Here is a 17,835-nt window from a genome sequence, read left to right as displayed (position 1 = left end):
GTGATGGTGCTTGTGTCAAAACATCTCTAACTTTGGGAATGCGTGACTTTTCCTTTAACTGAAGAAAATCAGGACTGCCTGTCTCTCTTCTAGAAACAACAGGACAGCTGACCACAGAGAACTGTCATTACATTGCCACTTAATGGTCCACACTCTGCAGAAACAGTGGCATCTTCCTTGTATTACTTCCTGATACTATCATTGCTTTTATGAGAAATGCCACCAAGTGAGTTTTTAGTTTGGTTCCACTGCTACTCATATTAGTAATGATGCTAACACTAGTACTTCTAAGTTTCCTTGTTACAGTGCGCTGGTTTCAGTCCTTTCTCATTACAAAATCTTCTCCTTATTCCCAAGTTGATATAAGTAGACCAAAGCAGTGCAGTAGAAGAAAGTAAAGGGGCATTCACATTCCTTTTTGCCATGTAGATTTTGACTCGAGGCTCTCCTGTAAGTCTTTTTCTATATTTCTATATCAGTGTCAACTTTTCTTTTCCTTTAAAAGAAAGATATCCTTCATGCTACATCCAGTCTCCAATTTGTTTTATCTTTTACACATTGATTTTTTTAACAGACTTACACAAAACAAGTTACATTGGTTTATTATAAATGAACATCACAAACAAAAGCAAGATAAAAATTGGGTTATGTATCAGTATATACTTGAAGGCTTTCGAAAATGTAACTCCAGTGATATTTAGACAGAAGACATCTTGTTTTAGTGACTCTCCCTGGAGTAAGCATTCTTCATTACTTTAAGGACCATCAAACTGCTCTTAAAAGTAGTTTCTGTTCCAAGAAATAACATTGCAAATTTAATACAGGATTGCCACCCAAAGTTTTTGAATGATAATTGCTGGCTGATGGGCAGTTTCTATGGCAACTTCAGTGATCTCTTGCTTTGATGGTAACAGCAGACTGAGTCACCCTGATTGCCATTGACCTTGATTGAATCATGAACACTGGCAGTTTCCATTAAATGTAGGCACTGGCCCCAGTCATTAGGCAACAAACCACAAACAAAGCTTTTGGTCATTCTATAGAATATGGGTATAATACAGTGAGTTTCAAATCAAACTGTCTTCAATCAGGACTCACCAATATTGCATTAGAGTTGAAATATTTTGAACATAGTATTTCTAAAGGGATTTGCCATTTAATGTGATTATAGCATTTAGGTTCTTAAAGATCTGAGATTCACAATTAGTTCAGGTCATTTCATTGTATTGCACATGAGTGTTCTAAAATTTGAATTTCAGCATTACAGTGCAGCAGCATCTCACCCTTCCACCCCCAAGTGCCTCTAATAGGAAACTTAACTTTGTTCCTGTTGGAAACTTACTTTGTTCCCATTGTTTTTATTAGTCAGCACGGTTCTTGAGTTGCAACTGCATGTTGGGCATTGGAGTTGGTATTCTACAGATTGTCTCATTTTCACTCTAATATAACAGTTTTGTTCAAGGATTAGAATCTTGCTGGAGGTTACATGAACAGTCAGTAATAGGGCAGGGGTTGGGAGACCAGTTAGGCTGACCCAGAGCCTGGGCTGAACACTGGTGTGCCACCTGCCCCTCTTCAGACTGGCCTGTTTTCCATACAGCTACCTTTTCAAAAAGAAATGTACAGAGTAACTGATTTGAGTAGATGAAAAGAATACATTTTTAGTCTGAAAGCTAGGTGTTCAGTATCTCTCAATTGTAATTGCAATATTATTTCTCAGTGAAAAATAGCAAGTTGTTTTTTCTTTTCAAATGATAAGTTCCTTACATATTTTCAAGGAAGCTTTTTTGAGAAATTTCTGCCTTACAAATGAAGAGTAGATTTTACAGCTCCAAGGTGATCTAGAGAGGCAAGAACTACAACTTATTTTGTCTTCTCAGTACCTCTTTGCTGTGCTAAGGATGTACAGTGCTGCTTGTTGAGATGGTGCCTCTTGGTTTCTGTTTGTGAAATAACTGTGGTTGCTTTATATTCATTGATCTGCTTGTCCATTTCTGTCAACCGAGAAGCTGTTTTGTCAGGTTTTGTTAACTTGTGTGGTAGATTTGTTGATTGCCATCCAGAAATAGAGACAGCCTTAATTTTACGTTATTACTTATTTTAGAAGGGGCTTCCTTTTTGAAAATAAAAGTGTCTCAAGCATAAGATGTAATTTTTACATTAACAATTCAAATATGAATCCTATATTATTGTTTTCTATTTTAACTTGCTAATTACCTGAAAAATAAAGTGGAATGACATTTAATGCCAGTTGAGACTTCATTTCCCTACTAAATCCTACACTAAAACTCACTTCTTGGTGCTTTGACAGAAATACTCTCACAGAGACTTAGATTTTCACATGGTATGATTTGAACTTACTGATACTTTGGCAGGTGCTTAAAAGGTTACTAGGCAAATTCCTTCCTCACTCCTCTACCCCCAACATTTATTATGAAATGTTTCAAATATTAAAAAAAAAGTTTCAAAATGTTGTTTACATTAAATACCCATATATCCATTTTTATTTTTATTTAGATTCTACAGTTAGCATTTTTAAAAACTCACCATATCATCTGCTTATTCATCTTTCAGTTCATTCTGATTTTTTAGACATTTCCAAGTAAGCTCTCTGACACCCATCATGTTTGATAACTTCTAGATATTCCTTTGTCCATATGTATTATAATTTATTTAATCTATCATCTACTGTTGGACAGTTGGGATTGTGATAGGTATAAAGACTGCTAAGTAATCGTGGTCCTCCCACAGGGATTACAAATGAGATGAAAAATGCACAAAATGATCTAAAAATAAACATATTATTAAAAAAAAAGATTACTTATAACAAAAAACAAAAAGGTAATTGTGGTCCCTGAAAACTGTTTAGCCCCCAGAACCTGTGGCTATGTTAAATTATGAAGGTTAAGCCCCAGGACGTCCAGCATGGCCTTCCTAAGGCATATCTCTTTGTTTGTGGACTGTTACTAACTAAGGTCAGTTGAAGTCTTACGGGTGCATGAAAAACTTTTTACCACTTCCTTAACTACTACCTAAAACGACAGACTTGGGGATATTACCCAGGGTTTTTTGTTTTGTTTTGTTTTGTTTTGTTTTTTTAAACAAGATAGACCCTGTCGGAGCAGCCTGTCTATGTGGTGGGCAAGCATCTAACTGCAGAGCATCTGGTCTTTATCATGAGTCACCCTCCCCTCATCATGTGAGTTCCCAGGTGCCCCAGTGAAGTCCTGGCCCCCCTCCCATTCCTTAACTCAGGATAGCTAGACCCTCCTTGCCTCCATTGGCGTTAGAATCTGCAGCCATGTAAATTCTCCATATGTGTGTAATTAAGTTTTTCTTTTCTCCTGCTAATCTGTCTGATGTTAATTTGATTGCTCAACCAGTCTTAGAAGAACCCAGACGAGTAGGGAGAAATTTCCTCTCTGTCCCTCTAGTTACAACATAACAAAAAAGATTTTTTATGGTCCTCAAGCTAGGGAGATTAGGTTGGCTATCCAAGTGGGCCTAGTTGAAACACATGATCCTGTAAAACAAGAACTTTCTCTTGCGGGAGGAGGACTATGCCAAAAGGGGAAGTCAGAGAAGTTCAAAACCGAGAGAGAGTTTTGAAGGAACAATGTGATACAGGCAGCCCACAGTGCCTAACAAATTTCCAGCCGACAGCCAGCAAAAATTTAGTCAGCTCCATTCTGCAGATGCAAGGGATTGAATTCTGCCAACATCCTGAGTGAACTGGAAAATGGATTCTCCCCAGCAACCTTGCCCAGGTGACACCTTACTTTGATTTGGCCTGTGAGACCCAGAGCAGAAACAGGGCCAAATATACCTGGATGTGTGCAGAACTGTGGGACAGTCAATTTGTGTTGTTTGGAATGGCTACATTTGTGGTAATTTGTTATGGCAGCAATAGAAAAGGAATTCAGGAAGGAGGAGGATTTTTTTGTTATACAATAAACATGCACAGGCTTACATCATTGAGCATAGTTTTAGTAATTTCCTTATGATAAAAAACAGCCCCTGCCAATACAAAAAAAACCCAAAAAACAAAAACATGGTTTCAAGTTTTTTAATACATGCTTATAAATTGATCCCTGGGAAATCTGTCTCTGATTATTACCCTTCCATCAGTGCTCCTTTCTACTCGGCAGCAATGGGAATTGCAATTACTTGTTTGTTTTCTTTTTAAATCAAGGTGATATGCCAAAACCAGAAAGTCCAAACATGAAGCATTATGATTTTAGCAGGCATTTTTAAAAATCTACTAGCAAAACTGAACATGCTGTACTGTTTTTACCTTTTGTAATTTATGTATTTGTCTACATTGTGCTTTTTTTTTTTTTCACTTTACCAGACTACTTTCAAAATGAGAAATGATAGTTAACCTTTCTAAAATTCCTTTCCCATTATGATGATGATAACTTTTTTCCTCCTTTGGACATTTACTATGGCTATAGCAATTGGTTTCCTAGTATTGCACTATTCTAGAATTCTTGACATTACTTGGGTTATAAATTTACATAAATTTGAATTTGAAATGCATCTTCTATCTTACTGTCTTAGTAACATTGATTTTTTATTTTCATTTTGAGCTAACTATTTACCAAGTTTTGAAATCAAAGTTATGCTTCCCTAATTTGAGAGGGGAAATGAGAAAGCACTTTTGATTTAAATGCTTAAGTGACATAGTGTTCCCTGATAGAAAGGAGTTACTCATAAAACCACATGAGTTTTATTCCATTTTGTAATTTATTCATTTAAGTTTTTAAAAATCATTTCTGTGTCCTGTTTTCTTTGGGTTTATTTTGTTTATTATCTATTTCACTTGTTTAATTATGAATGACTGGGAGACTGTACAGTTTCCTGTCAGTACACGTTGGCTGCATCTCTATTGCTGATTAGCATTTTACTGTTGGTCTGTTTATATTTTTCTTACTGTTTTTTAAGATTTCTTCCTGTATTTTTGATGTTTATGAGACATGTGTTGCTAATATATTTCTTAGTTGTTATTATTCTTTCTTCCACTTACAGAGATCAGTTTTTTTCCAATTCAAAAGATTAAATTTTCATATATTCTAAGGTGTGTAGTTCTTTATCGTTGGAGTGTCTAGTCATTTTACAAACTTTGAAAAGTCAACTGCCTATTCTACCCACCCCAGAATCAAGACTATAAAAATATTTACTTAAATATTTTTATGACATTTAAAATTTAATTTTTACCTTTTTTTTTTCTAAGATTTATTTATTTGTGCATACAGAACTGGGGTACAGGCCAGAGGCTCAGGGGTGGTGAGAGGCTTCACCATAGACAGAGCAGGAAGCAGAACAGGCAGATCAATGAAGTACACTGCTGAGGGGAGCAGCGGGCGGGTCAGGAGAGGTCTGCCGCATCATGTGGTCACCTCCGGGGCAGGCAGGAATTGAACTCATTTGGAAGTGGCTTTAGCTTCTTATTGCTGTGCTTTAACCCGCTGCGCCACCAGGGAGGGCCTAATTTTTACCTTTTAATCTTCTAGAATTCTCTTTGTTGGAAGGAATGAATTAGACACTTAATTTTTACATTTTTTCCCATTTAGTTATTACTTAGTTGACCTTGTAGCAGTGATTCAGTTATTTTTTACCACTGATAAGAAATTCAACTGTATAACTTACTGAATTCTTACACATACTTGAATGTGTTTCTGATTCTGTGTTCTTCCAGTGTACTTTCTGTCTGTAGTAACCTTTCTCTTTTTTTATTCTTTCTGAATTGATATATAAGTGACACATTTCAATATATAATTATTAATAATATTAGTGATAAACATTACTTTCAATTAGTATGCAAATATTGAATAATGAAATACATATTGCAGATATATTCTGAGATGACCAGCACAATTGGTCCAGGCAACATCCATCCACATACATAGTTATGCAATTTTTTTTCTTATAAGAAATTGTAAAGTTTACTCTGTAAGCATCTTTCAAATATGTTATACAGCATTTTTAACTATAGTCACTATACTGTACCCTATATCCCATGACATTTACCATTGTAAGCTTGTATCTTTTGACCCCCTTAATCCATTTTGCCTACTCATATACAAACACACATGAACATACCCCCCCACTCCTACCCCCACCCCACTTCTTGAAAGCTGCATTCTGTTCTCTATATATATGGGCTTGATGTCATTCGAATGTTTTTTATTCACTATAAGTGAGAACATATGATATTTTCCTGTCTTTGACTTGTTTCACTTAGCCTAATGTTCTCAAGGTCCATCCATTCATTCAAGGTTGCAAATGGCAAGCCTGCATTCTGTTTAATGACTGAGTAATATTCCATTGTGTGTGTATGTGTCTACACATGCATATACAACATATTAAACATTCAACCACTTATACACCCTTTGATTATGTCAGTATCTGGGCCATTTTAAATAATACTGCCATGAGCGTGGGGGTGCATATGTCTTTAAGTTAGTGTTTTCATTGGATAAGTAGCATTGCTGGATCAAATGGTAGTTTATTTTTCATTGTTTAGGGAACCTCCATATTTTTTCATATTGGCTGCACCACTTGCATTCCCACCCCTGACAGTGCGCCAGGGCTCTCTCGCCAACACTTGTTTCTATCTTCCGGCAATTCACGCACATCTCGCTGTTAATAACAATTAATCATGGCAATACTGTATCATGAACACTTTTTGTCTGGTAGACAATATATCTGGTGTTCTCAATACATTATATTAGTTAACTCTCATATCCATAGCATAGCATGGATATAGCATAGATAATATTCTGATACTTCAGATGATAATAATCTCAGAGAGATCACACAACTAATAAATGTTAAAGCTGGTATTCAAATCCAAGCTTGACTCCAGAGCTCATGTTCCTAACCACTATGCTATTGTTCCTGGGAACTGCCTCCCTCTTACCACCCTCTACCAGTTCCCAAGAGTACTCTGTTCTATCAGGGTCTGTCTCCTGTAAGTGATAACCTTTGTGAAAGCATGGATGCGTCTGCATCATTACTCTGCTCCTAACAACTACCAAGTCATTTATTGTATTTTACTTATGAACTATATGATTTATTTTGTGTCTCCTAATTTTCTGCTCAATGCTCAACATTATGTATGGACAGTAAAGTATGCAGCAAAAAGGATTTATGCTTGTAAACGGGCATACCTCTATTGTTAGACTGCTAATGTAGAGTTGAGTGATTCTAGTTAGGACTTGAGCTGAGTTTCATTTTCAGATCTTTAGTACATCATCAGCTTCTAGTCCCCCTAGTAACTGTTCTCCTGTGCTTACTAAGTGGGACCTGGGGTTTCTTCAGTGTTCTTTTACCACCCTGTACTTCTAGCATTTCTTGCAGTGGACAAGAAGGGGTCTCTGTTGTCCCGGTCCAGCTTCTGTGCCTGTGTCTTAAAGGGGGTTTCCTCAGTGTCCCTGCTCACCCCCCTATGGCAGCCAAACTCTGCTTTATGTCTGGACTTGGTCCTTGTAGGACTTTCCTGCTCCTCTCCTAATTGTAGCTGATTCCTGCTGGTATTGGTATAGCATTAGGGTTCTGGAACTAGCATGGTTTCCCAGCTTTAGAAGGGTTTTGCTTCTATCTTTCCACCAGCAAGGATGAGTCTTCCTGTCCTAGAGAAGGTGATTGGGTTTCCTGCTTGTCCTTCAGAGGCAGATGGGTGATATTTCTGTTTCTCCAGATAAAGGTTCTTTGCAAATCCTGCCCTGAATCATGAGCCCTTGATTGAGACCAGTGGAAAAGAGCCTTCAAGCAAGTACAAACTCCACTATATCTGGGGCTCCAGCTTTCCAGACTGACATTAGACCACACTTATACTTCTAGAATTCATTGAAGTCTCAGCTGATTGCTTCTTACCCACTTCCTTGGAAACTGCCTCTTCCTCCTATGCTTCGTCAAGAGCCAGGGCGCTTGTTTCCCTCTCTCTCTCTAGAGGGGCTGTTTCTCTTGGGAATTTATTTCACTTGATTGCTTTGCAAAATCATCCTCTGATGGCTTAAGAACACTTATAATTTATTAATGATTGGACCTTTTCTCATTACGAGGGCAAAAGAGGTGTGTCCTTCGCAGCTCTCCACATCGAAGGCAGAGCCATTCTGTCCCTTGTGATGCTTCCCTGCATCACCCCAGAGTTCATTTATTCTAGATTTGGAGGAACTGAGGCCTAGATGGTGACTAGCCCAGTCCATGCCAAAGTTGGACTAGAGCTTCTCTGTACTCACTGCAGCTGCCTCAGCTTTTCCCTTTTTTTTTTTTTTTTTTTAAATCCAGGAGATAGCTGTATGTGATTCTTTTCTGCCTTTCTTAGCACTGACTCCTCTTCCAAGAAAAAAAGAAAAAGGGCCACCAAACATCTTAGGTCTCTGAAGGCCCATGTGAAATCCATGACACATAAGATTAGAGATTATTCCTCTCTGTGCACTAATAATATCAAAGGCAGTTAACAGGCAGTGATGATAATGAGTTGCAGAAAAAGAAAGTTCCCTTAGTTTAAAAAATGATTATTTTCAAACTTAGCCACAATTCTCTGGGTTTTTTTTTTCTCTTCTAAACCAAATCACTCTGTTCAATGTGCTAGAGGTACGTAATAGAGATTCTGAATTTCACTAAAGTTTGAGACCACCCTAAAGTTTTCTCTCATTATTTACTTTTTTCCAGTTATGCTATTAATACTTACTTTTCAAATTCAGTATTTTCTGCATTCTTTATAGAAATTAAAGCAAGCAGGAAAGGATTTTTAAAGTCACCTAAGTGCTGGTTTTTGCAAATTAAAAAAAAAAAAATGCAGGGGGCCTCCCTGGTGGCACAGGATGTTAAGTCTCAGCACTATCAAGCTGTCATAGCCACTGCAACATGAGTTTGATCCCATCACCAGGAAGCTGACCCACATGGTGCAGCAGATCTCTCCTGTGTTATCTGCTGCTCCCCTTAGCAGTGTATTTCAGTAGATCTGCCTGATTTGTTCCCCATTCTGTCTCTGGTAAATCCTTTCACCCCTGCATCTCTGGCCTATACCCCAGTTCTTGAATGCATTAAAAAAAAATCTTTTTAAAAAGGCATCTTAGGCTAAGAGAGTTATTAAAGATCACACGACCAGTTTTGGATTCCTGTAGCTCATATTGGGGTGAGGAGCAGCAGTAGAAAGAATGTTGGTCATTTAAAAAAATAATCTTAGAGAAGTATTTTATAGAATGTGACAGGGCATTTCTTTTCATAATAAAACACTGCTCTATTTTGAAGAAGAATGTAAATGAACACTATTCTTAGAGCAAAGCAAAACCTCCAAGCTCTAGTGGTGTTAGAGGACAGGGAGAAGGACACCCCAGGATCCCCAAACCTGTCCATTCTAAATAGATTCTGCCATCCACTGCATCAAGACAAAACATATTCTAGTGCTTGAGACCTTCAAAGGGAAGGAACTTTACTATAATTGACGTGCAATACCGAAGGGGGAACGCGCCCCTCTCCCTGCCCTGTGACAGTGGGAGCTTGCTCATTCCCCTTTCTCACGGGGAGGCCTGGGGAAAGGTGAGAAGCCCCAGCCTGTAGCCCTTTTTTGCGCTGTGTGAGTGGACTGCTGATGGAATATGATTGTTGAGGGCTGAAATATAGTTGGATTTCTGTCAGAACATTCCTCTTCTGTGAGTTCTCTGGCCATTTTCTAGGTCTAGAAAAACAAAGTTAGCCAGTGTCTCTAGCAGCCACTTATGTCTTACCTTCCTGCTACCACTAAGCATGTTCTCAATGACAGACTTCTTTGGGTCTCAGGTTAGGCTTATGGGCCACATCCAAACTCCATCCAAGGAATGAAGTGAAGGACCACCTCGCTTACACCTGCCTCTCCTCACCCCCACATTAAGGTGACATTGACTCCTCTGGTCACAGGACTTACTCTTCAAATGGGAATTTTTGTATAATATAAAGTTAGTTCTTGCCATCAGAAGCTTGATATTTTGGGACAAATCAGTTCTGACTGGAAATAACATGATCACAAAGCTTGTCAGTGTGTGTGCCAGTGAATTAACAACGTAAAGATAACCAGAGTCTATCACCAAATAATTGACTTTGAAGGCCATTTGCACATTAACTTTAAAAGAGGTTGCCTGTGCATTTCCTCCCCCCTCTGGCAAAGTCCCATTAATTTTGTGGAAGGTTTTGTTTTCTGCTGAAAATGCAGGAAATTTAGACAACTCTCTTGGAATCCCCCCAAAACTAATACAAACAAGATACATATGCTTCTCTTAAGGAAACTAAAAATAAGTGATTTAAAACTATTTAACTGTATAAATTCCCTCTTAAAAGGAAAAGGAAGTTTATACAATGAAGCAACCATAAGTGCTGTTGACAGGGCAAGACACTCCCCCCACTGCCAGTGTGCCCATTTGCCATGGAGTCACTGCTTAGCACAGAACTTGCTCCGGCTCCATTACAGCCTTGTATGAAAAGCATCAGAAACATTTAAAAATAAAGTCATCTCCTTTGGGTCTTTATTTTCACATATGAGATTTTCTGCAATAAAATAAATATACCCCACCACCACCACCATGCACACACACGCACACACAGCCTTTTTTTCTTTATGAGGGAAAAGCTCTGTTTGATCTGGGATCCATAACTGGAATGGAAGCTGTATGTACTGGAAGCTGTATGTACTAAGAAGAAAACCCCAGGAGTACACAGTATTCGCCATGTGCTGTATTCACCAGTGAGCCATCAGTTTTGTCTCTGGCAAGGCTAATTTTGACACAGCACAGTGTCAAAATAGTTTTTTCAAAACATTTTAAAATAAAGTCTTATTACATAAACATAAGTCAGTTTTTCTAAATGTTGTTCCCTAAAGGACCAGTTTCATGATTTTAATAGACATGGAACTAAGGCCTCATTTACAAGACCAAGAAATGTGATTTCTGAGTTTTTTAGTTGTAATAATCGCTTGAATTTGTCAGTTATCTTTTGGGTTTTTTTGTAATGTCTAAACTTAATTTTCGCCTTTAAAATACTTAATACATTTGTTTTTATTTAAAAAGACACTCAAATGTTATTTAGTTTGTATTCTACACTGTTTTTAAAAAGGCTTTACAGTGCTGCATCATTTAATCTTCAAGGGAAAAAACAACCTTTGTTAAGCTATTTGAAATCTGATACCCAAATGGCAATTAGATAAGATAAACTTTTAGGTCTGTTTAAGTATTGAGATTTGGATGACTTTTGTTAATTTTAAAGACATGCTAGCTAAATTTGTGCTAAATTTTCATCTTTTTAAAAGTGATTACTACACAGTAGGGCTTGTTAAAAATGAAATATAAAAGATTTCATCTGATTAGTTCTATGCATAGTAGATACCCGGGTAGATACCCGTACCCAAATCTAACCATTGTAGCAAACTGAGGATTTATTACAGGGCAATGAGGGTCACCCAAGTTGTGAGGATTCACCCACATACTTAAAAACTCAGGACAAAAACCAAAAGCAGACACACAGAGAAAGGAGTTTTTAAAAGGCTTATTTATTTGCAAGGGAAAACAGAAAAAGCTGCAGAAGCAGACAGCAGGATCTGAAGCCGCAACCCTGCTGAGCTTCAGGTCTGAAGAGAAGGCAGGAGCCAAGAGGGGCTCAGCTGTTGTGGGTGCCCTGCTCCTGGGGCCCTGAGTGAGGACAGCACGCCAGCGCCAACCCGCAGCAGCTGGGGGCTGGACTAGATGTCTGTTTGAAAAAAGCACAAGAAAGGTGCTAATAAAGACTCAAAGTCTCAGTCTAGGAGGTGTGGGGGACACACTGAAACAGCCTCTCATTGGGATTCTGGGCCACGGATACTGGCTCGGGGACAGCCCCTGCCCATGCTGTCTTTGGTGTGATCTACGTCGGGCAGCGGCTGAGTTACCGACTAGGACACTGGTTTCAGGCTAAGAACTCTAGGAAGCAGCCACATGGCCTGTAGATTAAATCACATTAGATGTGCCTGCATCAGAATTCCAAAACACATGCAGTAACCAACTTAATATTGAGGAAGACAAACACCATGGTCATGGTCGCTATTTAGTTAAGTTTATCCAAACAGTTAAAAAAAGTATTTTTAATATCTTCAAAGGTAATTGAAAGAATAATATTTGTAAAGAAGAAGAATAATTTGATATAAAAATAGGGAGAAGTGAAACATGGACATGCAAGAGAACTAGTTAATTATAAAGCTTAAAATGAAAAATAAAGTTCTTAAAAAATATAGATCTTAAGATTGGAAGTTTAGCACATAAAACAAATTCTGAACTGTGCACTATCAAAGAATGTTAGTAAATTAGAAGAGGAGGAAAAATTGCCCAAATTATCTTTACGAGTAAGACTAGGTTTTCAGACCCAAAGTATACTGTGAATACTGAGCAGGTTAAAAACAGGTGAGTGAATACCTCGACACATGTTTGTCAAACTGAAGATCGGGAAGAGCAAATCTTTAAATCTATCAAAGAAAAGGCAGATTACCTACCAGGGAACAAGTTACGTTTACAATAAAATTCTCAGTGGCAAAAATAGATGCTAGAATAAAATAACCCATATCTTAAAGTGCAGAAGAGAGAATAATTAGAATTCTATACCCAGGTAAAATTTGATGTAAGATTGAATGCAAAATAAAGACACTTGAACTGTTCAGGGACCAAAAGAGTTTATTACCCAGAACTGTACTAATAACACTACTAAAGAATCCCTTTCAGGTAGAAGGGGACCCACAGACAAATGGAATGGAACAATCAGTGTTGTGGGCTGAAATTAATACATACATTTAGTTAACCATTGACTTTAAGAAAACCAGTTTTTAAAGATAAAATCAAAAGCCAAAGAAGGTTGGGATTAGGGAACAGTTGGGATTGCTGTTCAAGGTAGAGTTGAAAGTATGTTAACCTCTGTGGGTCTTGTGCAGGAGATGGACAGCACTATTTTTTTTTTTAAAGGGATAGCACTATTTTATTTTATTTTTTTTTAAGATTATGCATACAAGAACTAGGGTAGAGGCCAGAGGTGTGGGATTTGCCAGAGACAGAGTAGGGAGCAGAACACAGATTTACTGGTATACACTGCTCAGGGGAGCAGCGGGTGAGACAGGAGAGGTCTGCTGTGCCATATGTGGGTCTCCTCCCTGGCTGGGAACGGAACTTAGGCCTTACACTAATGGTGCTGAGACCTAACCCATAGGCCACTGGGGCGGCCCTGGATAGCAGTATTTTTAAAGTTGGGCATGTGTTAAAATTTTAAGAACTACTTTATAAGAGTAGAAATACCTATTTAGTCTACAAACCTGCTGATGGATGGGAGGTGCCAGGGTAGTGAAAATCATTAATTCAGCAGAAGCTGGCAAGGGAAGACTGTGTTGGAAGAGGTGAACAATAAACAAAAGATAGTAAATAGAAATGTAACCAATGCTATTTTCCAAAGATGACCCTCTATAGCATAGCCTGTCCACATATTTTTCCAGAGCTTTGCCCTGCCTCAAGAGTATTAGTAGTGATACCAAGTAGTATTTCCAGAATTAGATCTCTTGGAGACTTCATGCTGTGGGAAAAGTCATGCAGCCCAAAAGGAAGCATGTGCAGGAGAATCAAAGACCCTGGCCCTCAACCTTGCCTCACTGCCAGCACCACCCTTCAGCCCCCAGTTAAGCAGCCTCATGTGAAACCAGGTGGAGCAGAGACAAGTTGTCCACATCAAACCCAGCCCAAATTGTCTAGCAAAGCAAAATGATAATTGCTTTTCTAATCAATTAAGCTCTAGTGTAAGTAAGCAAGTGATAACAGATAAATAGAAGTAAAATAAGGGTATAGGAGTAAATTACAATCACATCATTAATAACAATAAAAGAAAGTATATTAAACTCACTTCAAACCGGAGACTCTCAGATTAGATTTTAAAATTATAAAACCAAGTCATATAGTTGCTTTTAACTATGTATGTTTTAGTAAACATGAAAAGTTTGAAAAGGCTGGAGAAAAATATAGCTGGCAGATGCTTAACAAAAGGAAGGTATTCCAGCAATGTTGGTATCAGTAAATACACATACATTTGAATATAACAGACTGGATAAGAAGAAGTAATACATAATGTTAAAAGGTCTTTGTAAAAAGATGATACTTGTCAACCAGTGGTCATTTTGAATATGCGAGTCACTTGGAGGAATTGGCAAGTCTTCAATCATTATAAGAAATTTCAACATAACTATCCAGAAGTGATGAATCTTACAGGCAGTGAACAAAACCATTGGTATTTATTAGTAAGAATATGAGGATAAGGGCTTTATACTTCATTGTCAGTATAAATGTTAGGTCATTGCTCTTTAAGCAGTGATCTGGCAACATTTATTAACATTGCAAATATAACCTTTTCAGCAGTTCATTTCCTGGAATCTGTCCCAGAGAAATGAAAGTACCCAAATATAAGACCAGCTCTATTAGGCCTCTGTAGCCTTCTTTATAGAAACCAGGAAAGTAAAAATAAATTTGGTGCCCATTAGTGGGAGAATATTGCAATACACTGTACATATATTATAAACCCACAATACATGGCTATGATTTTGCTCTTGAAATCGGTTTTCTTTTAGAGTGACTAAAATAAGAAAAATGTCTTTATAGGTAACTGTGGAAAGTTATCTATAGTTCTACAATCATCTGGTTTCACATTCCTTCTGCCTGAAGAAATTTCATATTTCTTACAGTAGAGGTAAATAGGTAATACATTATCTCAATTTACTTTATTCTCAAGAAGTCTTTATTTAACCTTCATATTTGAAAGATGTTTTTACTAGTTATAGAATTTTTGGTTGACTCTGTTTATATTTCAACACTTTCATCATGCTGAAAGTAAACCTCTTAACTTTTTGCCATTACATTTAGTGTTTTTTTCTTCTGACTGCCTTCAAGATTATTTTCTCTTTCCCTTTGGTTTTCAATAGTTTGAATATGATGTTTCTCTGTGTGATTTTTTGTTTTATGATTTTGTTTAGGGCAGACATTGAGTGTATCCTTTGAACTTTCTTGGTTCTGTCATTTGATTCTTTTGTTATTTTTGGAAAATGTTCAGTCATTATTTCTTCAAGACTCTTGTCATTGTTAAATCTGTTGTTGAACCCATTCAGCCATTCTTCATTAGTGTTACCATTAAAAACAAACAACAACAACAAAAAACACATGCAATTTGTCACTTTCTTATAGTTGTGATTTCATAGATCGTGATTGTTTTAAATTCTGTGTGATATTTTCAATATCTGTGTGTCTCTGAACCCAGTTCTACCAATACTTTGTTTCATAAACACGGATTGTTTTAGCTTACTTTTCTGTTTGTTTCATAAATTTTGATTGAGTGCTAGACATAGTAGTAAGCTTTTTCTGTAAAGGACTATATAGTATTTTTTACTTTGCAGGCTTTACACTATATGAAGTATACTTTATCAGATTAGTGTAGTCGCTTCTGTTTTCCTTTGATTATTACTAACATGATAAATCATTTTTTATACCTTTAGTTTCAGCCTATCTTTGAAGTGAATTACATTTGAATTTTTTTTGTAGATAACAGAGTTGGGCCATTCTTTCTTTTTAATTTATTTTGCCAATCTTTGGGTTTTAATTCATGAATTTTGACCATTTGTAATTAATATAATTACTGATATTAGGGCCCAAGTCTGCCATTTTACTTCCTGTTTTCTATTTGCTCCCTGTTTTTCATCTGTTTTGTTTTCCTGTCTTTCTGTAGATGCAGGAACATTATTTTGGAATTCCATTTTGATATATAGGTAATACTTTGTGTATACCTCTTTGCGTACATTTTCCCCCCAGATATTTTACACATATAATTTGTCATAATCTAGTAGTATTGACATTTTACCAGCTCAGGTGAGATTTTCTCCTTTAAATTTCTTGCCTGCCTCATCTTAGATATTCCTGTATGTACATTCACAACCACTTCAGACAATGGTAGACATACATAGACTTATGTATGCTGAAACAGACAATGTTGTTTGAACTTTAAACTTTCTGTTATAATTTATAAAAACTCAAGAGAAGAGAGAAAGTTTATTGTGTTTACCTATATTTTTATTCTTTTCCATTCTTTCTTCCCAAGACATCGGTTGATTGTTTACTTTGAGTATTGCTGTCTTATTACTATTTCATGTTCAGCTTCTCCAAGACTGTTGACTTTAAAGAAAGACAAAATAATACAATATCTGTAAATATAAAGATTGAGATGACTTTCTACAGAAGTGAGGTCATATTCTGAATTAGGTATGTTTCTTGGAATTGATAAAGCCTTACCACCACTTTATACCATATAAATCTAGTGATTTAGGATAGTAAAGTGATGAGAATACAAATAAAAACCTATTGCATGAGAGACTGGGTAAGTAACAGATTCTTTTCTAAGAACTTTTGCTCAATCATCTCAGTTATTATAATTTTAAAGTAGTTACTTTTATTCTAATAAATGCCATTAAGGAGACAGACACTGACTTGATCTGTGTGGGGGTTCTCTTTCTTTGTCAGGCACAAGACCTAAATGTCATTGAAGAAGTGATTCGAATGATGTTAGAGATCATCAATTCCTGCCTAACAAATTCTCTTCACCACAATCCAAACTTGGTGTATGCACTGCTTTACAAACGAGATCTCTTCGAACAATTTCGAACTCATCCTTCATTTCAGGATATCATGCAAAATATTGATCTGGTAAGTGTTAATAGAAATATTTTTAATTTTTTCCAGTATTGAAGTAAAGAAAGTTTAGCAAACTTTGATTTAAAGAACTGATGTAGAACCCCATCTTTCAACATCAATCATATTTGCTATCTGCCAGTCTGCTGCAACTCTCATATGCCACGTATATATACATATATATATATATATATATATATATATGCACATATATAATGGCATGTACTTTGTACTGTTCTGTATGCTGCTATTTTACTTAAAATTTGAGTCATCAACATTTTCCTGTGGTTTTTATTAATTCTTTGAAAATCTCATATTTCATGTGTGTAACTTGTGTTATAGATGTCCTAGTGTGTTTAACCATTATCTCATTATTACTCATTTTGTTGTTTTTAATATGTTATGTTATTTCATAATTAATGAACAGTTTAAATAATTCACCTTTCTTTAGTTATATTTTGGCATAATCTTAGAACTGAAATTGTACTGGTTGTCACTGTCAGAGGATACCATACTCTCAGGATTCAACTCATGCTGCCAAAGAAACATTTTAACTTAGGTATATGCACATCATCATATACTCCCATGAACTAGCTAAGAGAGCATCTGTCTGTACTCTTGCAGCTTTGAGTATTGTAATTATTTTAATATGTCTTTTTATATTAAAATGATATTTTTGGTTCTTTCATTACTATGATGTGAAACATTTTTCACAGATCTGTGAACTTTCTGTTTCCTATCTTTTTTAAAATGCTTTTTGGGAGCCTCCCTGATGGCATAGGGGTTAAGTTTCAGCACTATCACTGATTCCATCCCTGGACAGGGCACTGACCCTCATATGGCTCAACAGACCTCTCCTGTCTCGCCTGCTGCTTCCCTTAGCAGGGTATTTCAGTAAATCTGCCTGATCTGCTGCTCACTTGGTCTCTGGTAAATCTTCTCAACTGCCACACTTTAGGCCCATACCTCAGTTCTTCTTCTATGCATAAATAAAATAAATATTTTTAAGAATAAAATGCTTTTTGATAAATTTTGTACTGTTATCTTAGTGTTTTCTCATTCAATTTGATTCCAAAAATATTTCTAGAGTAGCTAATCTGATTCAGACTGCTAGACATAAAAGGAAATT

The 17,835-nt window shown here is 36.6% G+C and overlaps 1 protein-coding gene across 1 annotated transcript in view; it reads left to right on the top strand.

Annotated features, from left to right (window-relative positions):
* The window catches only part of DYM (dymeclin), a 286,000-nt gene that overhangs the window by 192,964 nt on the left and 75,201 nt on the right, over window positions 1-17,835 (top strand). The window contains exon 15 of the mRNA XM_004684007.2: window positions 16,539-16,721. Within this exon, the coding sequence (XP_004684064.1) occupies window positions 16,539-16,721 (183 nt within the window). The remainder of the gene's footprint in view (window positions 1-16,538; window positions 16,722-17,835) is intronic.

The sequence above is a fragment of the Condylura cristata genome, unplaced genomic scaffold (genome assembly GCF_000260355.1).
Source record: "Condylura cristata isolate star-nosed mole 26May11 unplaced genomic scaffold, ConCri1.0 scaffold00016, whole genome shotgun sequence".
NCBI lineage: Eukaryota > Metazoa > Chordata > Mammalia > Eulipotyphla > Talpidae > Condylura > Condylura cristata.
The sequence above is the reverse complement of the archived record's forward strand: the minus strand, read 5'-3'. Positions and strand labels throughout refer to the sequence as shown.